The sequence below is a fragment of the Oncorhynchus masou genome, chromosome 29, assembly GCF_036934945.1.
Source record: "Oncorhynchus masou masou isolate Uvic2021 chromosome 29, UVic_Omas_1.1, whole genome shotgun sequence".
NCBI lineage: Eukaryota > Metazoa > Chordata > Actinopteri > Salmoniformes > Salmonidae > Oncorhynchus > Oncorhynchus masou.
The window spans coordinates 57,593,982-57,618,196 of NC_088240.1; the positions used below are offsets into that span (position 1 = coordinate 57,593,982).

At 40.9% G+C, this 24,215-nt stretch overlaps 1 protein-coding gene across 1 annotated transcript in view; it reads left to right on the top strand.

Moving 5' to 3' along the window:
* Nucleotides 1-24,215, top strand: part of LOC135520081 (glutamate receptor ionotropic, kainate 3-like) — a 134,952-nt gene that overhangs the window by 79,095 nt on the left and 31,642 nt on the right. Inside the window, exons 6-10 of the mRNA XM_064945404.1 lie at nt 679-849; nt 1,818-1,961; nt 2,753-2,860; nt 5,649-5,762; nt 11,343-11,546. Of these exons, the coding sequence (XP_064801476.1) occupies nt 679-849; nt 1,818-1,961; nt 2,753-2,860; nt 5,649-5,762; nt 11,343-11,546 (741 nt within the window). The remainder of the gene's footprint in view (nt 1-678; nt 850-1,817; nt 1,962-2,752; nt 2,861-5,648; nt 5,763-11,342; nt 11,547-24,215) is intronic.

The following is a 24,215-nucleotide window of genomic DNA, read 5'->3' on the forward strand; positions in this document are numbered from 1 at the left end:
CAGCTGCATTATTAATTGGATCCAGCAGATGAAGTGGTTCCCCTTTCAGGCGATGAATGTCGTCTGCCTCATTTACTCAGGGAATATTTAGGATCAGCCACAGCGGCAGAACACAAAGTAAATGGTCATGCCTTCAGGTTTTACTTCTGCACAACAACCAGCTAACACAAACCTTAGAGACATCATAAAAGTATCAAAGCACAGTTTTACCTGGTCCCTCTGTATCATGGTAATTCGCATTAAAGGGTTTTGTTCATACTTGCAGTTGGGGTTGTGTATAGTCATGACGGTTCAGGTTGAATTACATTGGAGGAAGCCAATTTGTATTGCCATGTCAAGGTCAACCTTTTGACATGATTTCCCATCTAGTAGTTTAAGTGAACCTACCTACCATACCAAAATGCCTCTGTGAATGAGACTTAGTGAATGGTTTTAACCACACTGAGAGAGACTGACACCAACGCCTTGTGTTTGGTTTCATTGACTGAGGCACACACTACACTCGAAACACCATACCCTTATCCTCCAGACAGCTCAAAGCTTAGTCCTATATTTCACTTCAATACATCTCCCATTTACTATCCTCTCTTCTCTAGCAGTAACAATGAGGCCCCAATCCCAGCCGTCCAAAGCTGAACAAGATCATCTACTCTTTGTTTCATCCCTCTCTTTCTGAAGGACCTCATGGCGATCGACCTGGAGCCCTACCGTTTCTGTGGCGTCAACATGACCGGCTTCCGCATCCTCAACGTGGACAACCCTCAGGTGGCGTCCATCGTTGAGAAGTGGTCCCAAGAGAGGCAGATACCTCCCAAGCCCGACTCGGGTCTCCTGGAAGGGATCATGACGGTATGCTTTTGGTCTTCTGTTGTGGAACTCTGAGGCTGATAGTATGCTAAAATCAGCATGAAAGACATCATATTGATATCTATATACTGTGTGTCTTTCACCAGCCCTGCTCTCAACATTTTATGTCATTAACAACATTTCTGAAGAACATGCATAGAACAATATAGTCCAATCTGTCATATTACCACTTAGTAACAGTATTACCACTATTACTACTACTGCTATGTACCACCAATGATGCTAATAATAATGATAATGGTGATACTATTGGGTCGTATTATCATCATAATGTCAGATAAGAAGCGCTTGGAAGCAGGAGGGTCACAGTCTACTAAATGCTCAAGTGCTTCATTCAATGTATTCAGGGGAGTTGATAATCATTCTCAAATCCCATCACAATGGTCTAAATCCAATAATCACAAATCCCATCCCTGATATTCCAATAAAGCCTTCTTTTATGCTCTAACTTAATAAGCGAGCGTCGCTAATGGGAGATAAAGAGTTATACATGCGCGTGGTACATTCAACATTGAATATTATATTGTTGCAATCCCTCGTTGTTTGTTTATCTAGTCCTGAAATTTGACTGGGGTTCGGATACACCCACACGGCACTCTCACAGGTCTCATTATTTCTGCATGGAGAAGGAGGGGTTTTATGGAACGGAGTGCACTCGCTCTGTGTAGTATGCACTTTTAATTGCTCCCGGAACTCCGTATGAGATACAAACATCAAGGTAGGCTGCCTTTAATTTCGTCTTACTTGCCTGGAAAGCTTCATATCCATATTTACAAAAGGGATTGAGCTCACTTTCTCGGGCATGCTATGTGGAAAATAAGAAAAATCTGAGCGCTTTGATTTTCCTCTGTTAGCTTTTTCTCAAACACTTTTGCTGCTACTGGTGCGAAGGGAGTGGACTCCCCTTGTCCACAGCCCGTCAGCTGAAATAATGTCCCCCTTTATTCCAGACAGATGCTGCTCTGACGTACGACGCGGTCCACATCGTGTCCGTCTCCTACCAGCACGCGCCACAGATGACGGTCAACTCGCTGCAGTGCCACCGCCACAAGCCATGGAGGTTCGGCGGGCGCTTCATGAACTTCATCAAAGAGGTGATGCTGAGCGTTTTGTTTTGATGTTGATGTTTGATCTTGTGTGCGGCAACCATTTTAGGATATCGTGGATGCCGTACTGTTGGTCTCTGAATCCATTTGACAAATGCAATTACATTTGGAGAGGAAAGGAACATTGTGTAATCATGGCACACACATCTTACAGACAAAAGCAATGTTATCTGGGTGAATCTCTTATTCATGAATAGTGTCTCAAAGTAATGAACTACTCAAAGATGTGTTAATGTAATCTCTCCAGCTAAATTCCCTGTATTCATAACCTATTCACAGAATGCAAACTCGCAGTGAGTCATTGTGTCCTGTTTACACTGAAAAGGGAAACTGGTGCGCCCTTCTGTGCACAATAAGTGTACCGAACGACACAAGGCCAGAGCCCGGAGTATAAATGAGGGGAATGTGTTAGCTCCATAGCTCCATCAGTAGCTCCATCACTGCCAACAGACACCACGTGGAGAAAAAGGTTGAGGGCTCTGGTTGGGGGGGGGGGGGCATATCAGTCGATCATAATGATGAGCAGTTATGTGTTTTTTTCTCCCTTGTGTGGAATCAAGCGAAGGAGATGGTCTTTAATTAACACTGTGGTCTGGGGTAAAATGTGTCTGAGGCGTTGGGACGTAAAATGTAATTAAAAAGGAAATTTAGCCGAGTGTGTGTGTGTGTGTGTGTGTGTGTGTGTGTGTGTGTGTGTGCCTTTCCGCCATGGTGTTTGCATGTATTCACATGCTTTCATGAATGAGTGTTAATGTGAGGTTGTGTGTGTTTCTCTGCAGTCTCACTGGGAAGGCCTGACGGGGAGGCTGTCGTTCAACAGGACCAGTGGCCTCCGCACAGACTTTGACCTGGACATCATCAGCCTGAAAGAAGAGGGCCTGGAGAAGGTAACAACCCTCATTCTGACCACAATGACTTCAACTATCAAACTAACCACACCTTAAAGAATTATAGTGTTACATAATAGTTCAAGTTTTCACTCAGTCTGAGGACATTGCACATGAATGGACATGTAAAATACATGCTTATTTTGTGTAAAATCACCCTTTATTTATACCCTCCACGATACACTATACTCTCTTTCTCTCGTAGGACATAACATTTGTTTTGCATATCCCCTGTTAAATCGTCTAGAGTGAAAATCTGATATACGTTCCAGTTTTCTTCTTTAATATGGAACGAATAATGCACAACGGTCTCCATTTGACAGTACAATTTACCTCCTAACAAGGAAGCCAATGGGCTGTTCAAAAATAAGCAGAAGTTAATGGATCATAAAGCAAATTGGATGAGGGAGACAAAGTGTTAATTGCAAGACTCTAATGGTAATTCAAGTTGTTGCCCAAAATGCTGTTTGCTAATGAGGTGTATAAACCTCACTGTTTTACCCACCAAAAGAAGTCAGAAGTTGGTAATGAAGAAGGAGAATAATAACTTCCTGTGTTATTTTAAAAGGCAGAGTAGCACCCTGCGGACTATAACTGCTTTGTGGTGATATGGGTTTGTCATACATTATGGAAGCATAAACTCGAGATAAGTGCCATTATGACTTCCTCAAGCGCTCCCGTATGGCAGAGCCTGTATGAGCCCGTATAATAGCTAGGACAGCTCAGAATATCACTGCAGCTCCAGGCTGGAACAACCACAATGCGCCAAACTATTTCCGTATCTCATTCTTCTGCTGTGCTGGGTCTACTGCTGTGTTTGCACATCTCTGAGACTGACTCGTGTGCTAAAACCAGCATGAAAGACACAAAAAATATGTGTGGATAGCTGTATAGGCCTACTGTGTGTCTTTCTCCATCCCTGGTCTCAAGCATGTTACATATCCCGCAATACTCAGTGGATATATCTGTGGAATCGGCTTTAGCTAACTGTTCGAGACTTTTTGGCCTAATCTGCCCTAATTGAATATTAGCCCGGGTTTGAGCTCATACTGGAATTAGTTTCCAGTCAGAGTGGAAAATTCACTGACATGAACATAAAAGAGGGAAGAAAAAAGGCAGAAAGCTCTCTTCTTCCATAGTTGCACCGGTAAATAACTTCTGAATCGCTTCATTGGCTGTGCACATTTAATGAATTGAGTTAATTGGACACAATTAGTAAGATTTTGCTGGCATGCAGAGTGGAAGACATTGATATTTTTTTAAAGCAGCTCTTCTCTTCAGTTGCCTAGTCCTTTTTGAGGGGGCTGTTTCACACAAGCTGTAACTAATATGCTTTTTAAATTCGAGCATACGCTCCTCAGTGGACCAGACAGAAGGACTTTATCAGGTGTTTTTCACACTGGCTGCGATGCACCGTGTTTGTGTACCTTTAAACGGATCCACCTCATGTGCCAGCCAGCCCTGTGAATATTAAATGGCACTTTGGTAGTGACGCAGAAGGAGAACGAGCGGAGGATGGCGAGGAGGAGAGTAGGGAAAGCGAGTGACTGCGCAAGTCGACATGCAAAATTAGGTCGTTACCGACAGCCTACAGGACTGACTACTTTATGGTAATGGTATCTTCCAGAGTCCTCACAACAGTATGGAAGGAGCTTTTTTTGCCCGGAAGGCGCTACTCGAGTGCAACTCCTTGTATTTGCTCTGATCTTTTTGTATTTATCTTCGTGAGATTACTCAGAGCAGAACTTCTCTGCCAACATTATCAAGCTTTTATATTTCCATTGCCGACAACCCCATGCTGGGCTTTCTTTTCAAAATGAATTGTAGGATTTGTGTTTTGCTACATTCCTAAAAGGCACAAAACTGCAAAGATAGCAGACCTGAAAAAACCATATGATAATCATGCTAGGATGCTCATCTAGTTTGCCATTATTTTATGCTCTGGTTTCTGTATGTGTTTTAACCAGCGAAAGGAGGAGATTATGAAGCCTAAATGGAAGTCTAAATGGAAGACATTCATCAAGAAATTAAATTTGATTGCTCTCCCCACAATCTCTCCACATTGCTCACACACATACTACACAGAAACAAACAACCTATCCTCTTTTCCTGCATTCAGAGAAGTGCTCCAATTACCTATTGTGTGTCTGTTATCAGAGAAGAGTTGCAAGTGGAAAGAATGTTTGTTGTAGGAGTTCGACAAGGCTGTGCTCTCTCTTCATTTCAACAATTCATAAGCTATGATATTCACACGGTACTGGTATTTTTAGAACAAGGCCAACAGAGGGGGTGACAGGTGACAGTTTGGAGAATCTGACATCTTTTGATACTGAAAAGTTGCAGAAGACAGCACAATGTTTTCGTGTTAATCTTAGAGACTACTACTGAATTACATTGTTTAATTTTGATTACATTTGAGACAAAATTCAAATTTTTGCATGTTATTTATGTTCTAAACCATAACACCAGGATGAAGTGAAACATAGCATCATAATTTCATCATTCCCAACAGAACAATTTGATTTCTTAGATTTGATTTCTTTCTCCTAAAATGTCAATTCATTTAGAGCCTGCCTCCACATCCCACCACCACCTTCTTCTTTGCACAAACTCTCCCAATAACCTCATGGCGTATAGTGTGTCCAGAGGTGACACAGTCAATCAGCTAATGGAAATGTGTCCCGGTGGGCACTAATGCAGCAAGGTGAGCTTGTGGGAAGTCAGGGTCACGAGTTGCCGCAGTAGAGAGGTAAAGTCGAACTCTTACAAGCTTTTCATCTTCCCGCAGGTGGGGAAGTGGAGTGCTTCCGGAGGTCTCAACATCACCGAGGTCCCCAAGCGGAAAGGGTTGAACATCACAGACTCGCTGGCTAACCGTTCCCTGGTCATCACCACCATCCTGGTAGGTCAGCTGACTTTGATCAGCCCTTCGTGAAAGACGCCCTGTCTGTCTCTGTCTGTCTGTCTGTCTGTCTCTCAACCTTGTCTGCCTCTCTCTCTCGCTATCCTGTCTCTCTGTCTGCATGTCTGTCTCTCTCTATCCTGTCTCTGTCTGCATGTCTGTCTCTCTCTTGGTTCTTAAGATTTGAGCTTTTCTGCTTGACAAGCTACTCAAAACGTGACCTTAGGGGATGGTACTGTATTTATCAGTGTCTTATCATTCAATATTTTACAGGGATTGGCTGACAAACCAATTTTCCTTTGGGAGTTACAGTGGCTTGCTAAAGTATTCACCCCTTGGCATATTTCCTATTTTGTTGACTTGCACCTGGACTTAAAATTGATTGGGGGATTATATCATTTGATTTACACAACATGCCTACCACTTTGAAGACGCAAAATATTTTGGGGGGGACAAAAAAAACTGAAAACTTAAGCGTGCATAACTATTCATCCCCCCCAAAGTCAATACTTTGTAGAGCCACCTTTTGCAGCAATTACAGCTGAAAGTCTCTTGGGGTATGTCTATATACGCTTGGCACATCTAGCCACTGGGATTTTGGCCTATTATTCAAGGCAAAACTGCTCCAGCTCCTTCAAAATGGATGAAGTTCTCTGGTATACAGCAATCTTTAAGTCATACAACCGATTCTCAATTGGATTGAGGTCTGGTCTTTGACTAGACCATTCCAAGACATGTAAATGTTTCCCCTTAAACCACTGGAGTATTGCTTTAGCACTATGCTTAGGCCATTGTCCTGCAGGAAGGTGAACCTCTGCCCCAGTCTCAAATATTATCAAATTTCCCTGTTTTTAGAGCCATCCATCATTCCTTCAATTCTGACCAGTTTCCCAGTCCCTGCCGATGAAAAACATCCCCACAGCATGATGCTGCCACCACCATGCTTTCGGGTGAGGAGAGTTGTTGGGTTTGCAGGAAGACATAGTGTTTTCCTTGATGGCAAAAAAGCTCAATTTTAGTTTTATCTGACCAGAGTACCTTATTCCATATGTTTGGGGAGTGTCCCACATGCCTCTTGGTGAACACCAAACCTGTTTGCTTATTTTTTTCTTTAAGCAATGGCTTTTTTCTGGCCACCCTTCCGTAGTGTACAGTTTAAAGTGGTCCTACGGAGATCATGTGACAGATTATGGGACACAGGTGGACTTTATTTAACTAATTATGTGATTTCTGAAGGTAATTGGATGCACCAGATCTTATTTAGGGGATTCATAGCAAAGGGGGTGAATACATATGCACGCATCACTTTTCCATTTTACATTTTTTAGAATTAGTAATTTTTGATTTTGCATTTAATTTCACTTCACCAATTTGAACGATTTTGTGTATGTCCATTACATGAAATCCATTTAAATTCCAGGAAAAAAGGATAAACACCAAGGGGGATGAACACTTTTGCAAGGCACTGTATGTACGTATAATTTACATTTGGAAAAATAACATCTCCTTTAAACAAAGTCCATGTTAGAAGGTTGAAAAAACATGTTTGGCATTGAGGCCCTCTCCGCTACCACCACTCAGACCAGGAAATGGGAAATATCTGTCAAATGAATCACAGTGAATTAATTGAACACCACCTTGAGTTTACCTCACCAATCAGAATCCAGCTTGGATTGTCAAAGGATGTAGTGTCGATCATCATTATGTCACATTAAGATCACCATGGGGATGTGAGGCAAGGTGCCCATAGAGAACAAGACAGGGAGCCACAATGGACCAGTCTATAAAATATCCACTAATTACATGTTAGGAAATAAACAGGTGTTCTCTCCCACCAGCTTTCCACATTCATTTTCAGTTCCTCTATTGTCTATATATAAGCCTGTGAACTGGGAGGTTAGAGGGTCTTTGTGGAGCTATCACCGAGGTGCTGACAACGAACATCCCCACGAGCTTATTCTGGACGGACACACAAGTTATCAACAATGATAAACACTCTCATTAAGTCTGGATTGGAGCGCAAGGCTGTAATTATGACCGAGTGAGGTTTAGAAGAGATATAATCAGTGCCTTCTGGTGCCAACCATGGGGAGTAGCAACTTCAATCACAAAGACAAGAAATAGAACCATAAAACAGGTGGTGTTTGAAGCTGCAGCCAAAAATATATACACAAAATAATAAGATTTAGGGTCAGTTTCTTTGAGACAGATTAAGCCTATTCATGGACTAAAAAAAACATTTCCAATGGAAATTCCTCATTGGACATGGTTTTCAATCCAGGAGTAGGGTTTAGGTCCAAACCAGCCACTTGCATGGATCACCTGCATCTTTTGATAGTGTGTGATGGTTTAGGAGTATTTTAGGAATCAACACTTTTAGATTGTTAAAGCACGTTGAGCATCAGCAGCACTAATATCAGTGTCTGTGTTTTTTGATCCATTCTGAGCTTAATGACATTGCATCAAACTGATCTCAGCGATCCGCGAATAAGACGTCTGACAGTTTTATGGTGATATCTTCTCGCATTCTACGAAGAGATTAAGATATTTAATGCATTTCCCAGCCCTCACATTAATTGTTTTCACTCCATTGCCTGTAACTGTGTCTGCATATCTCCTATCCGTTCTCTTATGGACACCCATGCTGCGCTAGAGAGTGTGAAACTGGTTTAAACACTTTGATTTGAGTCCAAACCTTGGGGAATTTAAAAGAGTTGGGAAGGCTAGAAACAGATGGTAATGACTTTTTTTCTTTCCCCCTCAACACGCAAACTTTTTGATCAAGATAATTGGACAACTTGAACAAAGTTCTCCACTAAGCTCTTGCTTTCTATCTAAATGCATTATAATCAAGTATTCCTTGGTTATCATTCATTTAAAGGTAACGTCCTAATTGCAAATGGCCAACTAGCTACATATTAGGATTGAAAACAATGATTTACTTTACATTTACTTGTCTGTCCCTGAGATGGCATTTTGGGTGTAGAAAAGAGTTTCTCTCGTGGAAAAGCCTTCATTTCTCAGAACAAGAATAAACCAACGAATTTCAGAAGAAAGTTATTTAATTCTGGCAATTTTGAGCCTGTAATCGAACCCACAAATGCTGGCGCTCCAGATACTCAACTCGTCTAAAGAAGGACAGTTTTAGTGCTTCTTTAATCAGAACAACAGTTTTCAGCTGTGCTAACATAATTGCAAAAGGGTGTTTCAATGATCATTTAGCCTTTTAAAATTATAAACTTGGATTAGTTAACACAACGTGCCATTGGAACACAGAGTGATGGTAGCTGATAATGGGCCTCTGTACGATGATGTTGATGTTATTTTACATTTTAAATGGACAAAATATGTGCATTTCTTTCAAAAACAAAGACATTTCTAAGTGCCCCCACACTTTTAAAGGGGAGTGTACACGCGTTTTTCCGACCAAGTGGTAAACCGTGTTATGACTAGTTATTTCCTCCTCTTTAACGGCTTTTCTAGCAGCTTTGTGTCACACAAAGACGTGGCCGATGGGAATACAAAAGCAGAGGTCACCATCACTGGGGAATCAATTACTCTGCTTATGAATAGACTTCATGAATTGTATGTCTGGCTATCGGAAGCAATACATAAATAGCCCATGAGGAAGTGGACCACCATGTCTTTAAAAAATGCACAGTGTGATATGTATGGGCCCTATTTTGCAGACAGATAGTGGGAGACACTAAATAAAGGGAAATATCGAGCCATCCGCCATCCTTTCTTTGAGAGTTTAGCCATTGTTCATGCAGGCAATAAGCATCACCTTGGTTACTCTGAGACCAGTGACGATGGAGACAACATTTCAGGCATGTTTCATTTCATTGAAGCATTCTGTTCCTAATCAAGCTTTTATTCAACCTGATATTATGAGGAGCCAGGGAGAATTTTACAGGGCAGTAAAGACTGCTGGCTCTCTGACCATAAACTGCATCGCACTGTACTATACAATGTCTACAAGGGGCAGTGGACAGGGATGTGGGAGGGGAACGGCCAGGGAAGTTTAGCTGGCTGCAGAGACTATTTTAGAGTGCCTAGATTCACCATCTATTGTAAATCAACGAGGCTTCCTATTGCATGCTGTACATTTCTCCGATTGCACAGCATAGCCGTCACTTAAATCAGTTAGATTTTCCTGTTGACACACAGTGTTTTCGGGAAGTATTCAGAACCCTTGACTTTTTCCACATTTTGTTACATTACAGCCTTATTCTAAAATAGATTTAATGTTTTTTTTCCCTCATCAATCTAAACACAATACCCCATAATGACAGAGCAACATTTATTTTTTTAGCAATGAAAAGCTGAAATGTGACATTTGCATAAGTATTCAGATCCTTTTATTCAGTACTTTGTTGAATCACGTTTGGCAGCGACTACAGCCTCGAGTCTTCTAGGGTATGATCATACAAGTTTGGCACACCTGTATTTGGAGAGTTTCTCCCATCCTTCTCTGCAGATTCTCTCAAGCTCTTTCAGGTTGGATGGGAGCAGTGCTGCACAGCTATTTTCAGGTCTCTCCAGAAATGTTTGATCGGGTTCAAGTCCGGGCTCTGGCTGGCCCACTCAAGGACATTCAGAGACTTGTCCCGAAGCCACTCCTGTGTTGTCTTGGCATTCATGCCAAAGAGTTCAATCTTGGCCAGAGAATCTTGTTTCTCATGGTCTGAGAGTCTTTAGGTGCCTTTTGGCAAACTCAAGCGGGCTGTCATGTGCCTTTTACTGAGGAGTGGCTTGCGTCTGGCCACTCTACCACAAAGGCCTGATTGGTGGAGTGCTGCAAAGATGGTTGTCCTTCTGGAAGATTCTCCCATCTCCACAGAACTCTGGAGCTCCTTCAGAGTGACCATCAGGGTATTGGTTACCTCCCTGAACAAGGCCCTTCTCCCCCGATTGCTCAGCACTAGGGATCTTGCTGCATCCAGACTTCTTCCATTTAAGAATGATGGAGGCCACTGTGTTCGTAGGGACCTTAAATGCTGCAGACATTTTTTGGTGTCCGTCCCCAGATCTGTGCCTCGACACAGTCCTGTCTCGGGAACTCTACAGACAATTCCTTCGACCTCATGGCTTAGTTTTTGTGAGACCTTATAAAGACAGGTGTGTGCCTTTCCAAATAATGTCCAATCAATTGAATTTACCACAGGTGGATTCCAATTCAAGTTGTAGAAACATCAAGGATGATTAATGGAAACAGGATGTACCTGAACTCAATTTTGTGTCTCATAGCAAAGGGTCTGAATACTTTTGTAAATAGGGTATTCATTTTCAATAATACAAAATACTGTTTTTGCTTTGCTATGATGGGGTTTTGTGTGTAGATTGAGGAGGAAAAGTATTTATTTAATCCATTTCAGTATAAGCCTGTAACTTAACAAAATGTGGAAAAAGCCATTGCACCAGACATTGGACCGGAGTCTCCCTGTCATTCCCTGTTAGACGGAACAACGACTTATCAGCTCAGATCACTTTGCCTCAATTAAGTGCGTGTGCTGAAGAACAAATGGAAAAAGCTGACCTCAACGCTGGTTTCCATTAGATTTTTTTGTGTCTGTGCAGGAGGAACCATATGTCATGCTTAAGAAGTCTGACAAGGCGCTGGTGGGCAATGACCGTTTCGAGGGATTCTGTATCGACCTGCTCAAGGAGCTGGCCAGCATCCTGGGCTTCACCTACGAGATCCGCCTGGTGCCTGATGGGAAGTACGGATCGCAGGACGACAAGGGCCAGTGGAACGGCATGATCAAGGAGCTGATGGAACACGTGAGTTGGACTACCAGTTACCTTCTGACTGTTACTATTACTGTCTTACTATTGCTTATAACTAGGGCTCAACATTCTGTTTTTGTCTGTTAAGTTTCAAATTAGATCCTATCACAATCAAACTTAATGTGTTTTTTTTTAACAACAAATATAAAAGATTTAAGACGTACTAGGATGAGTAAATGTATAGCAATATATTGATGTTGGTTTTGAAAGCATCAAATGAAAGCATCAAAGGCTGTTAAAATATAGCTGACATTGACAACGTGGACAGTGCCCCGCTGGCATTTTGAGAGTGTCCCTCCCCATCGCCCTCTCCCTGTCCTCAGACCCCCTGGTCAACGATGTGCTCGGCTGGAAGAGCTGTAATAGCTTAAGTGGCATTTAGAGAAGGGAAAGGGTGGGAGTCGGACGGTTCGAGTCAATGGCTAGGTGCAGAAAGGGTTGGGAAAGGTGGGCTTGCGCCGCAGCACTTAATCTCTGCCTTAGCCAGATCCAGCTTTTATCAGATCCAGGTTGATATCAGTAACCTTGAGGGGGAACTAAGAGATTAAGGCAGGAAAATGTTGCTTATATAAATACAAGCTTTCTTCATAATGAACAGTAAACATAGGCTACAGATGTACATATGTTATTGTATCTTACTCTTTTTTTCTATTATAATTATCATTATAGTATTCTGCATTGTTGAAAGGGCTTGCAAGAATGCATTTCACTGTTAGTCTACACATGTTGTTTACGAAGCATGTGACAATGAAAGTTGATTTCATTTGATTTGACAGTTGAATGTTACCAATAGCCACGATCTAGACAGTAGCCTGGATATACACACTGATTTCAGTCTTTCACTTTTGTTTTAAGGGAAACAATCAAATCAAATGTTATTTGTCACATGCACCGAATACAACAGGTGTAGACCTTACAGTGAAATGCTTACTTACAAGCCCTTAACCAACAATACAATTTTAAGAAAATACACAACAAAAATGTAAGAGATAAGAAAAACAAATAATTAAAGAGCCACAGTAAATAACAATTGCGGGGTTATATACAGTGGTACTGGTGGTAATGTGGTAATGTGTCAATGTGCGGGGGCACCGGTATCGAGGTAGTTGAGGTAATTATGTACATGCAGGTAGGGTTATTAAAGTGGTTATGCATAGATGATAACAGAGAGTAGTAGTAGGGTAGGGTGGGGGGGGGCAAATTGTCAGGGTAGCCATTTGATTAGCTGTTTAGGAGTCTTATGGCTTGGGGGTAGAAGCTGTTTAGAAGCCTCTTGGACCTAGACTTGGCGGGTCAGTAGTCATTTAGGCAGGTTACCTTAGTGTTCTTGGGAACAGGGACTATGGTGGTCTGCTTGAAACATGTTGGTATTACAGACTCAGACAGGGAGAGGTTGAAAATGTCAGTGAAGACACATTGGTCAGCGCATGCTCGGAGTACACGTCCTGGTAATCCGTCTGGCCCAACGGCCTTTGTGAATGTTTACCTGTTTGAAGGTATAACTCACATCGGCTGTGGAAAGCGTGATCACACAGTGTGATTCAGTCAGGTTTCAAAGCTGTCTAGACAGTAGAGAACATTTGAAAACAACAAAGCAAGTTTCAGAGCACCTGTATCTATATCTCCATTCATATATCCCATGCTGTGAAATGTACTTTGTACTGTACTCAGTGCACTCCAACACATTTTCCCCCTATAGTGTATTATGGGCAACATATACATGGTACAATGCAGATGAATTCAAGCCCTGTGGTCCTCCTTGTTTTGATATATGGTTTGAGTTCACTCTCAGCAGTTCCTCACAGTTAAATAGTTGGCTGAAGAGGTCTCAGTAATTCCTGAACACTTATCTTGGCTTGGGTAGAACTGAGCATGCTACATGATGTTTTCTACAGTTCAACTGTATTTGGGTCTATTGCTTCCAAGAGAGTAATATCAGCTGATAGTAGAGGAATCAAGAACACCAATGTTCCATTCAGATATTACGTACTGTAGGTGTACCTATTATCTGCATCACGGTTATAGAATAGAGTAATATAGGACTAGGTTTTGATCTAGTATGTTCCTTACACAGTATGTAAAGAGTCTATAGCACACTTACCGTCTGCCTGTGCTACTGCTCTTTATTTGAGTGGCCTACACTGTATCAACACTGCTATATGGATTTATTTAGCTGGTTCTATTATTTGGCTCAGAGCTTTTCTTCCTCCTGTCTATACTGATAAGCTGATCTTGAAACAGCAGACCTGAAAAGTAAACTTTGGAGTCAGCTCAAGAGAACTGTCCTGGGATTGCCATGAGAAGCTTGGATGGATATTGGTTTCCATACAAGTAAACCAACAACACCAACAACAATATCATTCATATATTCATAATTCCATTCCTTTACTTTAGATTTGTGTGTATTGTGCATATTGTTGTGAAATTGCTAGATATTACCTGTTAGATAGTACTGCTGTCACGCCTTGGTCATTGTATTTTGTGTTTTCGTTATATATTTGTTCAGGCCAGGGTGTGACATGGGTTTATTGTGTTGTCGTATTGGGGTTTTTGTAGGCATTTGGGATTGTGGTTGATTAGGGGTGTGTTTAGTTTAGGTTTGGCTGCCTGAGGGGTTCTCAATCAGAGTCAGGTGATTCTTGTTGTCTCTGATAGGGAACCGTATTTAGGTAGCCTGGGTTTCACTGTGTATTTCATGGGTGATTGTTCCTGTCTCTGTGTTAGTGTTCACCAGACAGGCTGTATAGGTTTTTTCACGTTCCGTTTGTTGTTTTTGTATTTATAAGTTATTTCATGTAATCGTCAGTTGTTTCATTAAAAAACATGAGTAACCAACACGCTGCATTTCGGTCCGACTCTCTTTCGTCAAACGAAGGACGCCGTTACAACTGCTCTGTTGGAGCTAGAAACACAAGCATTTCGCTACACCTGCAATAACATCTGCTAAACACGTGTATGTGACCAATAACATTTAATTTGACAACCTTATCCCAAGGATTGGTATCATGGCTGTGGTCTTGCATTCTGTTCATCCCATACCAGAATCACCATGTGTCATTGCCTAATGTGCTGACAGGTTTGACATCCATGTCACGACTTCTACCGAAGTCGATGCCTCTCCTTGTTTGGGCGGTCCTCTGCAGTCGACGTCGCCATCCCCGATTCATTTTCCATTTGTCTTGTCTTGTTTTCCCACACACCTGGTCCCATTTCCCTCATTATGTGTTGTGTATTTAACCCTCTGTTTCCCCCGCGTCTTTGTGTGGTATTGTTTATTCTGTTTCATGTTATGCGCACGTTAGTCTGTTGCGCTGGGTTATGTTAACCTCTTGATACTCCCCACCCCGGATCCGGGATCATGAATAAAGACTCAGGCTCATTAGCATAACGCAACGTTAACGATTTCTGAAAATCGCAAATTAAATGAAAATAATGCACCTGGTCTCAAGCTTAGCCTTTTCTTAACAACACTGTCATCTCAGATTCTCAAAATATGCTTTTGAACCATAGTAAATCAATAATTTGTGTAAGAGTATGCTAAGCTAGCTTAGCATTTTGAGTAGCATTTAGCACGCAACATTTTCACAAAAACCAGATAACCAAATAAATAAAATCATTTACCTTTGAAGAGCTTCGGATGTTTTCAATGAGGAGACTCTCAGTTGCATAGCAAATGTTCAGTTTTTCCTTAAAGAATCTTTGTGTAGGAGAAATCGCTCCGTTTTGTACATCACATTTGGCTACCGAAACGAACCGAAAATTCAGTCACCAAAACGTCAAACTTTTTCCGAATTAACTCCATAATATCGACCGAAACATGGCAAACGTTGTTTAGAATCAATCCTCAAGGTGTTTTTTCACATATCTCTTCATTGGAATACCTAGGATAGGATAAGTAATCCTTCTCACCCCCCTTAAATGATTTAGATGCACTATTGTAAAGTGGCTGTTCCACTGGATGTCAGAAGGTGAATTCACCAATTTGTAAGTCGCTCTGGATAAGAGCGTCTGCTAAATGACTTAAATGAAATGTAATTGATCTGCAGTTCGTGGAAGCCTGCTTTCCCCTCAGAATCGCTTGGAAAAATACCAGCAGCTGAAAAAGACGCACCAATTTCGACGGAGGACACCGGGCGGACACCTGGAAAATGTAGTCTCTTATGGTCAATCTTCCAATGATATGCCTGCAAATACGTCACAATGCTGCAGACAACTTGGGGAAACGACAGAAAGGGCAGGCTCATTCCTCTCGCATTCACAGCCATATAAGGAGACAATGGAAAACGTAGCCTCAAAAATCCTGCTGGTTTCCTGGTTGCCGTTTCATCTTGGTTTTGCCTGTAGCTCCTGTTCTAGGGCACTCACAGTCAATATCTTTGCAGTTCTGGAAAATTAATAGTGTTTTCTTTCCAAAGCTATCAATTATATGCATAGTCGAGCATCTTTGTGACAAAATATCTTGTTTAAAACGGGAACGTTTTTCATCCAAAAATGAAATTGCGCCCCTAGAGTTTCAAGAGGTTAACCCGTATTGTTATTTCGTGTTCACTTTGCCGTGTGCTTTTGGTTCGCCTAAATAAAAGGCTCCGTTGGCTACCCAATATCTGCTCTCCTGCACCTGACTTCCTTATAGCCATTTACGAATACCTGACAATCCAATGGAAGTCATGGATATGTTTCTGGGATGCTTTTATGCAAATAGAGGTATGAGCTCAGATGACACTGACAGCAAACAAATACAGTGCCTTGCGAAAGTATTCGGCCCCCTTGAACTTTGCGACCTTTTGCCACATTTCAGGCTTCAAACATAAAGATATAAAACTGTATTTTTTTGTGAAGAATCAACAACAAGTGGGACACAATCATGAAGTGGAACGACATTTATTGGATATTTCAAAAGTTTTTAACAAATCAAAAACTGAAAAATTGGGCGTGCAAAATTATTCAGCCCCCTTAAGTTAATACTTTGTAGCGCCACCTTTTGCTGCGATTACAGCTGTAAGTCGCTTGAGGTATGTCTCTATCAGTTTTGCACATCGAGAGACTGAAAGTTTTTCCCATTCCTCCTTGCAAAACAGCTTGAGCTCTGTGAGGTTGGATGGAGAGCATTTGTGAACAGCAGTTTTCAGTTCTTTCCACAGATTCTCGATTGGATTCAGGTCTGGACTTTGACTTGGCCATTCTAACACCTGGATATGTTTATTTTTGAACCATTCCATTGTAGATTTTGCTTTATGTTTTGGATCATTGTCTTGTTGGAAGACAAATCTCCGTCCCAGTCAAAGGTCTTTTGCAGACTCCATCAGGTTTTCTTCCAGAATGGTCCTGTATTTGGCTCCATCCATCTTCCCATCAATTTTAACCATCTTCCCTGTCCCTGCTGAAGAAAAGCAGGCCCAAACCATGATGCTGCCACCACCATGTTTGACAGTGGGTATGGTGTGTTCAGGGTGATGAGCTGTGTTGCTTTTACGCCAAACATAACGTTTTGCATTGTTGCCAAAAAGTTCAATTTTGGTTTCATCTGACCAGAGCACCTTCTTCCACATGTTTGGTGTGTCTCCCAGGTGGCTTGTGGCAAACTTTAAACGACACTTTTTATGGATATCTTTAAGAAATGGCTTTCTTCTTGCCACTCTTCCATAAAGGCCAGATTTGTGCAATATACGACTGATTGTTGTCCTATGGACAGAGTCTCCCACCTCAGCTGTAGATCTCTGCAGTTCATCCAGAGTGATCATGGGCCTCTTGGCTGCATCTCTGATCAGTCTTCTCCTTGTATGAGCTGAAAGTTTAGAGGGACGGCCAGGTCTTGGTAGATTTGCAGTGGTCTGATACTCCTTCCATTTCAATATTATCGCTTGCACAGTGCTCCTTGGGATGTTTAAAGCTTGGGAAATCTTTTTGTATCCAAATCCGGCTTTAAACTTCTTCACAACAGTATCTCGGACCTGGCTGGTGTGTTCCTTGTTCTTCATGATGCTCTCTGCGCTTTTAACGGACCTCTGAGACTATCACAGTGCAGGTGCATTTATACGGAGACTTGATTACACACAGGTGGATTGTATTTATCATCATTAGTCATTTAGGTCAACATTGGATCATTCAGAGATCCTCACTGAACTTCTGGAGAGATTTTGCTGCACTGAAAGTAAAGGGGCTGAATAATATTGCACGCCCAATTTTTCAATTTTTGATTTGTTAAAAAAGTTTGAAATATCCAATAAATGTCGTTCCACTTCATGATTGTGTCCCACTTGTTGTTGATTCTTCACAAAAAAATACAGTTTTATCTCTTTATGTTTGAAGCCTGAAATGTGGCAAAAGGTCGCAAAGTTCAAGGGGGCCAAATACTTTCGCAAGGCACTGTATTTATTAACCCATGTTGTGTTGGGATGACCACATAACATTACAATGCTGCCGTTTACTAGTGAACCAACGGGTCACCTACAGTTGTTAGATAAATGTATTGGTTTAAGGAAGACGACAAGCAAAACAAAGCCGTCTGCATTTGTTATCAGCTGATTCGTCCTGCCAGCCCACAATCTCACGTAAATCATAGTTGTATTACTCAACGGTGCAGTAGTCGTGTGTGTTTATTAAAAGCAGTTGTAAGCCTTCATTCATCTTTGTAGGTCACCGAGCTCTGTCAAACAAAGAAGCAAATGTGGTTTGACAAAAATAAAGTCTTTGTTGGTATGTCTGATGTCACCTTTTGTCAACGTGTAGGAAGGAGCAAATGGTCTCTGATTTCTAAAAACATGCATGCATGTAGCTGGGTTAGTGTTTTTCTATACATTTCCTGAGATTGTACTATTGATTGTACTATTACCTACAAGTCCAACTTTGTGTGCATCAGGTGAATATACAGTATTTCTGTCTATGCATACACGTGTATGTGCATAATATACATGATTAATAGGCAGTTGTGTGTAAATACAAATAGGATACATATTGAATGAGAAAGAGTGTGTGTGCTGTGGCTAATTAAATACAAAGCAGCCTTCCGTGCCCATGTAGCATAGCGGCCTTTATTTTCCTTTGAGTCGTCAAAGCTCACTACAACGCCAAAGAGCATTGTTCAAAAGGCGTTAAATTATGCAACAGGTCATGTTAAACTTGATTTAGTCACAATAGATTATCCAATTAATCATGATGTTGATGCCAGTATTAATACCGAGCTTAACACATCATTTGTTTCTTTTCAATTAATCTCTTGCTCCGTCAGACACACAGGAAGGTTACGGCGAGACAGATGCACACCACACATCTCATTGTCTACATGTAGAGATAGCAGACTGGACTTGGGACCTTGGCAAGATATTGGATTGAAAAGGGGCTTTATTTGCAGTTCTAGGCACGTACATGTGTTGTCTCTATCTGAGGGTCGCAGACCTGATTGGTTTTACAGTGGTACGCGGAGGAGTTTTTGACTACTGAGGGCGGGATAGTGGTCAGAGCTGTCATTTTGACGGACGGGCAGCATGACTTTCAATTGCATCAACAACCACAGCTACATTATTCTGCTACATGATAGTGTTTTGTGTTATAGAAGTCTACTTGAAGGATAGGATGATGTTATAGTAATGCAAATGCCATTATCGCTCTACAATCCTTTGCTATTCAAGGGGGACGTACTGTAGTCAGACGATGGAATTACCAGGGACAACATTTCTCTAGTCATATTTGCAAATTGAAATAGTGGTGGACAATGAGGCAGTTGGAGCACCATATGCAAATCTTTGTAAAACAATCGAGTTAAGAGGTACAGGAAATATGGCGATATGTTCTCCGGCGCCGTCCAAGATTATCATTCAATACACCTATAAGACCAAATAATCAAACCCCACAAATGTTAAAACCAGTAAATGTCAAAGGGACTGCAAGTAACACAGATTGTTATATCTTGTTACAGTTAATCTCTGCTGGGAGTGTTGATCTAAACTACCGGTCAAAGATTTTAGAACACCTACTCATTCAAGGGGTTTTATTTATTTTACTATTTTCTACATTGTAGTATAATAGTGAAGACATCAAAACTATGAAATAACATATGGAATCATGTACTAACCAAAAAAGTGTTAAAGAAATCTAAATATATATTTTATATTTGAGATTCTTCAAACTGCCACCCTTTGCCTTGATGACAGCTTTGCACACTCTTGGCATTCTCTCAAGCAGCTTCCTGAAGTAGTCACCTGGAATGCATTTCAATTACCAGGTGTGCCTCCTTAAAAGTGAATTTGTGGAATTTTTTTCCTTCTTAATGCATTGAGCCATTCAGTTGTGTTGTGACAAGAGGAATGAAAGATCCAGAGTTTTTCATTTTTTCACTTTTTTTGCGACATACATTTGACCTTTCACCTTTCACATATACATTTTACATACATGGTACCCCCAATCCCAGCCAACAGCTCTGCAACTCCCACAGCTACTTGCCAAGCCTCCCCAGCTTCTACTTCACACAAATCCAGATAGCAGATGTTCTGAAAGAGCTGCAAAATCTGAACCCGTACAAATCAGCTGGGATAGACAATCTGGACCCTCTCTTATTAAAAATTCATTGTTGCAACCCCTACTACCAGTCTGTTCAACCTCTCTTTCGTATCGTCCGAGATCCTTGAAGTTTCCGCGGTCATCCCCCTCTTCAAAGGGGGTGACACTCTAGACCCAAACTTTTACAGACCTATATCCATTCTGCCCTGCATTTCTAAAGTCTTCGAAAGCCAGATTAACTTCTTGGTGACGGGGCAGTATTTTCGCATCTGGATGAAATGCATGCCCAAATTCAACTGCCTGCTACTCATCCCCAGAAGATAAGATATGCACATTATTAGTAGATTTGGTTAGAAAACACTCGGAAGTTTCTGTTTGAATCATGTCTGTGAGTATAACAGAACTTATTTAGCAGGCGAAACCCCAAGGACACTGGATATCAGTGTTTAGAAATTGGTTGGGTTATTCCTTTGTGTAATGAAAAAGTACGGCCATCTTGAACAAGGGTCACTTGAAGTGTACTGTTAGAGGCGTGCGACCAGAAAGCTAGCTACAGTTTGTTTTCCTCCTGTATTGAACACAGATCATCCCGTCTTCAATTTGATTGATTATTTACGTAAAAAAAATACCTAAAGGTGTATTACAAAAGTAGTTTGAAATGTTTTGGCAAAGTTTACAGGTAACGTTTAACATATTTTGTAGTCACGTTGCGCAAGTTGGAACCGGTGTTTTTCTGGATCAAACGCGCCAAATAAATTGACATTTTGGATACATATCGAAACAAAAGGATCATTTGTGATTAGAGTGCCAACAAAAGAAGCTCGTCAAAGGTAAGGCATGAATTATATTTTTATTTCTGCGTATTGTGTCGCGCCTGCCGGGTTGAAATATGGTTTATCTCTTTGTTTACGGAGGTGCTATACTCAGATAATAGCATTGTTTGCTTTTGCCGAAAAGCCTTTTTGAAATCTGACATGTTGGCTGGATTCACAAGTGTAGCTTTAATTTGCTATCTTGCATGTGTGATTTAATGAAAGTTAGATTTTGCATTTTCCCTGGTGTTTGGCCAGGTTGGACGCTAGCGTCCCACATATCCCAGAGAGGTTAATTAATAAACAGATCGCTGACAATTTCGAATCCCACTGTACCTTCTCCGCTGTGCAATCCGGTTTCCGAGCTGGTCACGGGTGCACCTCAGCCAAGCTCAAGGTACTAAACGAAATCATAACTGCCATCGATAAAAGACAGTACTGTGCAGCCGTCTTCATCGACATGGCCAAGGCTTTCGACTCTGTCATTCACGTATTCTTAGCGGCAGCCTTGGTTTCTCAAATGACTGCCTTGCCTGGTTCACCAACTACTTCTCAGATAGAGTTCAGTGTATCAAATCAGAGGGCCTGTTGTCCGGACCTCTGGCAGTCTCTATGGGGGTAACACAGGGTTCAATTTTTGGGCTGACTCCTTTCTCTGTATATATCAACGATGTCACTCTTGCTGCGGGTGATTCCCTAATCCACCTCTACGCAGACAACACTATTCTGTATACGCCTTGCCTGGTCACTTTGTTAACAAACCTCCAAACAAGCTTCAATGCCATACAACAATCCTTCCGTGGCCTCCAACTGCTCTTAAACGCTAGTAAAACTAAATGGATGCTTTTTCACCGATCCCTGCCCGCACTCGCCCGCCCGTAGCATCACTACTCTGGACGGTTTTGACTTAGAATATGTGGACAACTACAAATACCTGGGTGTCTGGCTAGACTGTAAACCCTCCTTCCAGACTCATTTAATATCTCCAATACAAAATTAAATCTATAATCCGCTTCCTATTTCGCAACAAGCTGTATGCTCTCGTCTGCTGGCCCTCACTACATATTTGTTGCCAGACCCACTGGCTCCAGGTCATCTATAAGTCTTTGCTAGGTAAAGCTCCACCTTATCTCAGCTCACTGGTCACGATAACAACACCCACCCGTAGCACGCGCTCCATTAGGTATATCTCACTCGTCATCCTCAAAGCCAACACCTCGTTTGGCCGCCTTTCCTTTAAATTTTCTGCTGCCAATGACTGGAACGAATTGCAAAAATCGCTGAAGTTGGAGACTTATATCTCCCTCACTAACTGTAAACATTAGCTATCTGAGCAGCTAACCGATCGCTGCAGCTGTACACAGCCAATCTGTAAATAGCCCATCCAATCTACCTACCTCATCCCCATATTGTTTTTATTTACTTTTTTGCTCTTTTGCACATCATCATCTGCACATCTATCACTCCAGTGTTAATTTGCTGAATTGTAATTACTTCGCTACTATGGCCTATTTATTGCCTTACCTCCTCACTCCATTTGCACACAATGCATATAGACTTTATTTTTCTATTGTGTTCTACGTTTGTTTATTCCATGTGTAACTCTGTTGTTGTTTGTGTCGCACTAATTTGCTTTATCTTGGCCAGGTCGCAGTTGTAAATGAGAACTTGTTCTCAACTGGCCTTACTGGTTAAATAAAAAAATATATATGAAAAATGTATATAACAACGATACATTACCAAACAAACTCTTTAATCCCACTTCTCAGTCACTCTCAGCCCATCCCACCTATCACCATAAACCACCCTTGTTTGGTTTCCATGTGCCATATATTTGTTTAATTGTGCTGTGATGTTTAACAAAATGTATGAATCTTTCTAATCATACATTACTTTTTTAACCATTCCTGAACCTGTGACCAGAAACAAGCTATGTAGGGGAAATACCAGAATAAGTGATCTATTGATTCTGTCTCTTCGCAACAAAATCTACAGAACTGAGATAGTTGTATGCCCAATATATATAGCATTCTGTTGGTGGCAAGAAATGTATCTAATAATTTAAATTGAAAAACTAAGTGTTTAGTCTAGTGTAGTTTTTTGTACCAGTTCTTAAACCATGTGCTGTTTATTTTGCAACCTGTATGGTGCAGCAGTCAGCATGTTTGTCCTCAGATGAAACTGGTATATTTTTCTATTTATGCCAGTTCCTTTTAGCCAATTTGTATCTTTAATATATGGCAGGCAGACAAGTTCCCTACCTTCTCCATTTTCCAGTTTCTGCCTCCATTTTTGTGGTAGTGCTGCAATCAGTTGGTTGTAATTTTGGATTGAGTAGATATTCCCACTTATTTTTGATAACTGCATATGTGACATTAATATAAAAATGTTAAAAATTCCATTAAGAATGTTTTTTTGTTTATCAATATATTTGAGTTTAACCATAACATTTGTTGTAATATTTGTTCTATCTTTTCTGGAGGATAAAACTGAAATTGTAACCAGGTTTGTATGGCTTTTTTAAGAAAGGGTGATACTGTCAACAAAATTTCATTTTCAAATAGTCGGAAATGAGAAGTTGTAATCTGTATGAAGGCAAAAAAGCAATTTTTGAACAAAGGATGAGCTTTTCTTAATAATCTACTGGAGAACCATTTGGGGTTTAAGTATAATTTATGTATGAGTGAAGCTTTTAGTGAGGTTTATTGCTTTAATATTTAATAATTTTAGCCCCCCAAACTCATATTCATTATATAAATAGGCATGTTTAATTTTGTCTGGCTTAGAATTCCAATTTTTGGCTCATATGATTTGAAAAACAAATCATCTGGAGTAGGCAATGCCATTCGTAAACTGGGATAGGACCAAAGAGTTAATCAATGTAATTTTTCCATAAATAGACAAGTATTTACCTCTCCATGGTTGCAAAAGAATGATCTATTTTTGCTAATATTCTATTGAAATTAATTGTGGGAAGTTCATTTATATTTTTTGAGATTTGAATACCAAGCATTGTCGACTTCACCATCCGCCCATTTTATTGGTAAACTACAAGGTAGTGTAAACACTATTTTTTAACTATCCAATACGTAATATGGTACACTTGTCAAAATACGGTTTTAATCCAGAGGCTAGAAAAGTGATCAAGATCTTCAAATGAGACTGTGCAGGGATCCAGATTGCAGACTAAACCTGTTATGGCTGCATCCCTTTGTTCTCAATTCCCGCCTGAAGACATACCCTAACTGCCTGTAGCTCAGCCCCAGAGGCAAGGATGTGCATATTCTTAGTATCATTTGAATGGAAACATTCTGAGGTTTGTGGAAATGTTAATTGAATGTAGGAGAATTTAACA